The sequence below is a fragment of the Eptesicus fuscus genome, chromosome 21 (genome assembly GCF_027574615.1).
Source record: "Eptesicus fuscus isolate TK198812 chromosome 21, DD_ASM_mEF_20220401, whole genome shotgun sequence".
NCBI lineage: Eukaryota > Metazoa > Chordata > Mammalia > Chiroptera > Vespertilionidae > Eptesicus > Eptesicus fuscus.
In genome coordinates, this window is record NC_072493.1 from 45,198,820 (window position 1) to 45,204,999 (window position 6,180).

Consider the following 6,180-nt stretch of genomic DNA (forward strand, 5'->3'; position numbering starts at 1 on the left):
TGAACTTCATGTGCTCTAATACAATTACTTTTTATGGCTTTGAGCAGCATTAAATTATTCCACACAGACTCACATGGTCAGCATGTAAGGTCCTAAAAGAAGCCGTTTGTGCATGAACAATGAGTAGAGCCTTCCTCTCTTTTTTGTGTCCCATCCTGGGCTTCTGTCTCTCTCTTGGTGAGATTTTCATCATCGACTGACCTTTGGTGACATGTAATGTATAGCATCCATTTCCTCAGAGTTTATTTCACTTGTCTTGAAAATCTTTGTATGGAATCAGGCCTAGTCAGGACAGATAAACATTTGTGGTGAAGATATTCTGTTTTTATAAAGTGAACATGTCCTTCACCAATGTTTTCTTTTGTTCAGGTTGCTTTTGTGAAACAGAGACAGCGGAGCCACCGATGGAAGAGAAGGTTTCTGTAAGAGTGTCACAGGCAAGGAATCCCAAGGTAGCCTTGTCTTCTCAGAAGAGGCACCCCTGTGAGAGTTGTGGCCCAGTCTTGGGTAACATTTTCCACTTGATGGAGGAGCAGGGAACCCAACATGGACAGATACTCTTGAGGTGTGGGGCATGTGCAAAATGGTCTTATTTCAGTCCAAAATTTCACCAGCAGCATGAGAAAGAGACCTTCATTAGAAGTGTAAAAAGAATCTCACTTGGAAACAGCTGTAGTCTCTATATGTCCCAGAATCATTTCATATGCAGGGAGGTTGGGCAGGGTGTCCTTACCGGGTCAGGACATCTCCACCTAAAGGCTACTCAGACCAGGGACAGTCCTAATGCTATTTCGACACGTGGGGTGACGTTTCAAAGGCAAAGAAATTGTTACACCAGAAAAGCATGTAGGAAAGACATTAGTTGCCTCCACACATTTATTCAGGAAAAGGATATTCGTGTCGGAAGTCAATGTTTTGTGTACTCTGGGTGTGGGAAATATGTTACCAAATTTTCTAGCTTTCATTATCAACAGCGACGTGACACTGGAGAAAGGCCATATCAGTGCAGTGAATGTGGGAAATCTTTTTGCAGTAGTAACAGCCTAGATGATCACCAAGCTTTGCACACTGGAAAAAGGCCTTATGAGCACAGTGAATGTGGAAAAGCTTTTACCAGTAGCTGTGCTCTCCATTATGATCAGAGAGTTCACACAGGAGAAAGGCCTTATGAGTACAATGAGTGTGGGAAATCTTTACCTGATGGCAGTAAGCTTCATTGTCATGAGAAGGTTCACTCTGGAGGGAAGCCTTATAAGTGTAGTGAGTGTGGGAAAAGTTACAGCAATAGCACTAAACTTTGTGGCCATCAGAGAGTGGACAATGGAGAAAGGCCAAGGCCTTATCACTTCAGTGACTGTGGGAAATTCTTTACTAGTAAGACCAACTTTCATAGTCTTCAGAGAGTTCAGACAGGAGAAAATCCTTATAAATGCAATGAATGTGGAAAGTCCTTTACAAGGAGCACTGGTCTCCAATATCATCAGAGAGTTCACACAGGAGAAAAGCCTTATCAATGCAGTGAATGCGGGAAAACTTTTACAGGTACAAGTGGTCTCCAATATCATCAGAGAGTTCACTCTGGAGAAAAGCCTTATCAATGCAGTGAATGTGGGAAATCCTTTATCACTAAGACCCACCTTTGTAGACATCAGAGAGTTCATACAGGAGAAAAGGCTTATAAATGCAGTGATTGTGGGAAATCTTTTACCACATTCACTGACCTTTGTCATCATCAGCGAGTTCACACTGGAGAAAAGCCTTATAAATGTAGTCACTGTGGGAAAGCTTACACCAGTAGCACTAAACTTTTTCGTCACCAGAGAGTGCACACTGGAGAAAGGCTTTACCACTGCAGTGAATGTGGGAAATCTTTTATCACTACCACTAAACTTTGTCATCATCAGAGAGTTCATACGGGAGAAAAGCCTTATAAATGCAGTGAATGCGGGAAATCTTTTACCACTAACACCAATCTTCGTAGTCATCAGAGAGTTCATACAGGAGAAAAGCCTTATAAATGCAGTGACTGTGGAACGTCTTTTACCTGGAGCAGTGATCTTCGTCGTCACCAGAGAGTTCATACAGGAGAAAATCCTTATAAATGCAGTGAATGTGGAAAGTCTTTTACAAGTAGCACTCGTCTCAAATATCATCAGAGAGTTCACACAGGAGAAAAGCCTTATCAATGCAGTGAATGTGGGAAATGTTTTACCTGTAGTACTAACCTTCATACTCATCAGAGAGTTCACACTGCAGAAAAGCCTTATAAATGCAGTGAATGTGGGAAATCTTTTACCTGGAGCGCTAACCTTCGTACTCATCAGAGAGTTCACACTGGAGAACAGCCTTATAAATGCAGTGAATGTGGGAAATCTTTTACAAGTAGCAACAGTCTTCAGTCTCACCAGAGAGCTCACAATGGAGAAAGCCGTTATGAGTGCAATTAATGTGCGATATCTCTTAGTCTAATTTGTAAATTACCTCTGCACAAGAGTCCGGATGGGAAAAAGTTATTAGATGTGTAGGAAATGTATTTTGTTAGCTAGGATTTAGCAATTGTATAAGATAATCAGTGAAGTCTCATTAGTTTGAATTATATCTCATACATTTAATCACCTACATTATGTAACGTCCCCGCAACTATTTTTGCTGTTCTGTTTGTTTCTTTTAATTTTGGAACACTATGTATCTATGTTGCACTTTCTAACATACAAAGATGTCCTGCCAGATCTATGTCACTGCATATTTCTGTCACTGAAGGTATTTCTCCTGGTCCACCTATAAGGTCCCTACGGATGGCATCAGTTACCATCCTCATGTGCCCAGGGAAGCTAACTCTGTTGTATAGTTTGTTGAAGAAAATTAGGAATACCTCAGCCCTTAGTTCTTCCTTGTTTCCCTGTCATGAGTTGCCACATAGGACTGATTACCGTTGGCCCCAGTAAACATAAGGTTGCAGAAGAACTGCCATTTTCAGGGACACACTTTCCCTGGATGCTAATGACGAGGTTATTTATTGAGTGCCTAAGTCATCAATGGGAGAACTGCCAGTCTCAGATCTCGTTTTTTGCAAAATAATGATGGCTTTTTCCCAAGACTTCTTTAATCTTGGGTTTTCTATTGACTCTATAGGTTAGTTTATAAGAAGATCTGAGCTCTCCAAGCATGATGAGGTGAAAAACATTTATGGGGGGTCTCAAAAATTTTTCCCTTTAGGGAAGACTATGGTGCAGAAATTAGCTCAGCAATTTTTGCCAAATTTATACTTTTCCCATAATTTTCTTGAAAACACTGTGGACTCTAGTCCTCATATGATGTCTGGATGCTTTGAGACAGAAAAGTCATTCCAAAGAGGGGGTAGCTGTGACAAACTCCAGTATGTCTTCTAGAAGCATGAATTTTTTTCTTGTTTTCAAGGGATGCTAAGACATTTGAAGGGAACCTCCTGCCCAGGTGTTGCAGAGGGCCATGTGCCCTAATGCCTACAATTCCATGGGTGATGGTCACTGGTTGGAGGACCATTACAGTGAGGGGAACCGCTTTCATTGCAGAAACACTGATGTAATTGTTGTAGGACCAGACTGCAGCCCATTAGATGGAAGGGTCTTCATCTAAACCTGCACCCAGAAATTTTTTTGACGAAAAGACTACAGGAGCCGTGTGTACACAGATCTGAGGGACTCCAGGCATGTTTATCTTCTGTGGAACGGTCATTGTCATTGAATATAATGAAGATGTTATGTGGCTCCTGTAGCTTCTCAGATGTTCCCATCAGAGCCATTGGTGCTCTGGCAGCAGAACAAAGATGAAGACAAAGGCTGTCTTCTGACCAGGGCTGTGGCTTTTGTGAGCCAGTCAGCATTCCAGTGGGTTTGGGCGAAAGTTCTTCATTGTTGCATTTTCTGTCACTGAGATGAGACTCTCGCCCAGAGGGCATAAGAATGTGGATTGAATATACAGTTGCCAAACCTGTTGTTCAGAAGTAGGTGAACGTACATTTCTTTTATCTTGAACCATTTTTAATAGCCGTAATCAGAAAATTTCATTTGTTCAGTATAGTGTTTCATAAATAATCTCATGGTAATTAAACTGAAACCATCATTATACTCACAGTACTGACCATATCTATCAATGTGTACTTATTTTATGACCGTTTAATCTGTTTCTGTTCTTCACAGCTTTCCTAGTAACCATAGATATACATTCCATTTTAATAGAGAACTTTGCTTTTTCTAGGTATTTTTCTGCTTAAATTGATATTTCATAAATTCTTGGAGATTTATTAAAGATATATTAGTAACTCATCTTTTTTTTTTAATAGATAATATTCTTTTTGTTGTTAATCCTCACTCGAGGATAACTTTCCATTTATTTGTTTATTTTGAGAGTGGAAGAGAGAGGGAAAGACCGACAGAAACATCGATGTGAGGGAAACACATGGATTGGTTGCCTCCTGCATGAGCCGTTATCAGGCCCCCGGCCAGGAAGGAGTCTTTAACCAAGGTATGTGCCTTTGACCGGAATCGAATCCGGAACCCTTTGGTCCGCAGTCCTATGCTCTATCCATAGCCAAACTGGCTAGATATTCTTATCTTTGAATACATCACCTTCATGTCCGTTTTAGTAAATATTTGGTTATTTCTAATAAAGCTGGTACAAACATTCCTGTATAATTCTTTATATGGATATAAATGTTATTTACCTTTGTCAAAATTTCAGGACATAATCTGAACTTTTGGATGGATGAATGTTTAAATTTACCGAGGTTAGCTGAAACCGGTTTGGCTCAGTGGATAGAGCGTCGGTCTGCAGACTGAAGGGTCCCAGGTTCAATTCCGGTCAAGGGCATGTACCTTGGTTGCGGGCACATCCCCAGTAGGGGGTGTGCAGGAGGCAGCTGGTCGATGTTTCTCTCTCATCGATATTTCTAGCTATCTATCCCTCTCCCTTCCTCTCTGTAAAAAAATCAATAAAATATATTTTTTTAAAAAATAATAAAATAAAATTTACCGAGATTAACAAATTGTGATCTAACTAGAATATACCAGCAGGGCCGGTGTGGCTCAGTGCTTGGGCATCATCTCGTACAGCACAGGTTGTGGATTTGATTGCTGGTGGGGATATGTGCCTGGCTTGTGGGCTAGATCCACAGATTTGGGTGTGCACTAGGTGGCTGGCTGTTATTCTACTCTTCCATCAATGTTTCCCTCTTCTCTCTCTGAAAATTAGTAAAGAATCCTTTAAAAATAAAATGTAAAGCTTAACTGATTGTACTTTTCTTTTTGCATTTTTCCAGCAGTGTATGAAGGATTCACATTCTCCATATCCTAGAGAATATTTTATTTGGGTAATCATTATTTATTTAAAAATTTTTTTTGGTAAGTTTATCGTCCTACCTCACTGTTTGATTATATTTTTTCTAGAAATTTATGGTCAGTCGTTTCTCAGATGTGTATTTGCTGTGTCTGGATCTTTGTTAAAACGTCTGATCATATGTTCTGCGTAATGTGCTATGAGTTTTAGCAATTTTCTTTAACAGAAAAACAATGGAATAACAAATATGCATGTTAGAATTTCACTCATTTTGTGCCTTTTTTTGACTTAGAGAATAAATATATTTTTGAGATTGGAATAATGTGTTTTAATATTTTATATCTTAAAAATATGTATTTTTAGAGATTTCCAAAAGGAAAAAGATTTATGCAAACTGTAGAGAAACTAGAGTATGAGAAAATTTTAAAAATATTTTTTTATTAATTTCAGAGAGGAAGGGAGAGAGAGAGATAGAAACATCAATGAGAGAGAAGCATTGATAGGCTACCTCCTGCATGCTGCTACTGGGAATGGGTCCCTCAACCCAGGCGTGTGCCCTAATGAGAAATCGAATGGGGGACCTTTTTGTGCATGTGCTGATGCTTAACCACTGAGCCCACCAGCTGGGAATTTTGTAGTTTTTAAATGCTGTGCACAGTACAGTGAGCACTTTTAAATTTAACCCGCACCACTAACATTCTCCACCACCTTCAGAAGAGCAACCTTAGGAAACATTCTCAGGACAGGAACCCCTCACTGCCCCAGTGCCAACACGCACCTTTGTTTTTAAGGGCTTTTGAGAAAGAACTGGGGCCTTTCTGAACCTGCTGACCCACCTGCAGGGAGGCAGTGCTGTGGGCACTGAGG

At 40.2% G+C, this 6,180-nt stretch overlaps 1 protein-coding gene across 1 annotated transcript; it reads left to right on the top strand.

Annotated features, from left to right (window-relative positions):
* The first annotated feature begins 783 nt into the window (after nt 1-783).
* On the top strand, nt 784-2,608 carry LOC129147791 (zinc finger protein 665-like). Its single transcript, XM_054711154.1, has 2 exons — nt 784-803; nt 1,034-2,608. Exons 1-2 carry the CDS (start codon nt 784-786, stop codon nt 2,445-2,447), a joined length of 1,434 nt encoding a protein of 477 aa, XP_054567129.1. The 3' UTR covers nt 2,448-2,608.
* Nucleotides 2,609-6,180: the final 3,572 nt, after the last annotated feature.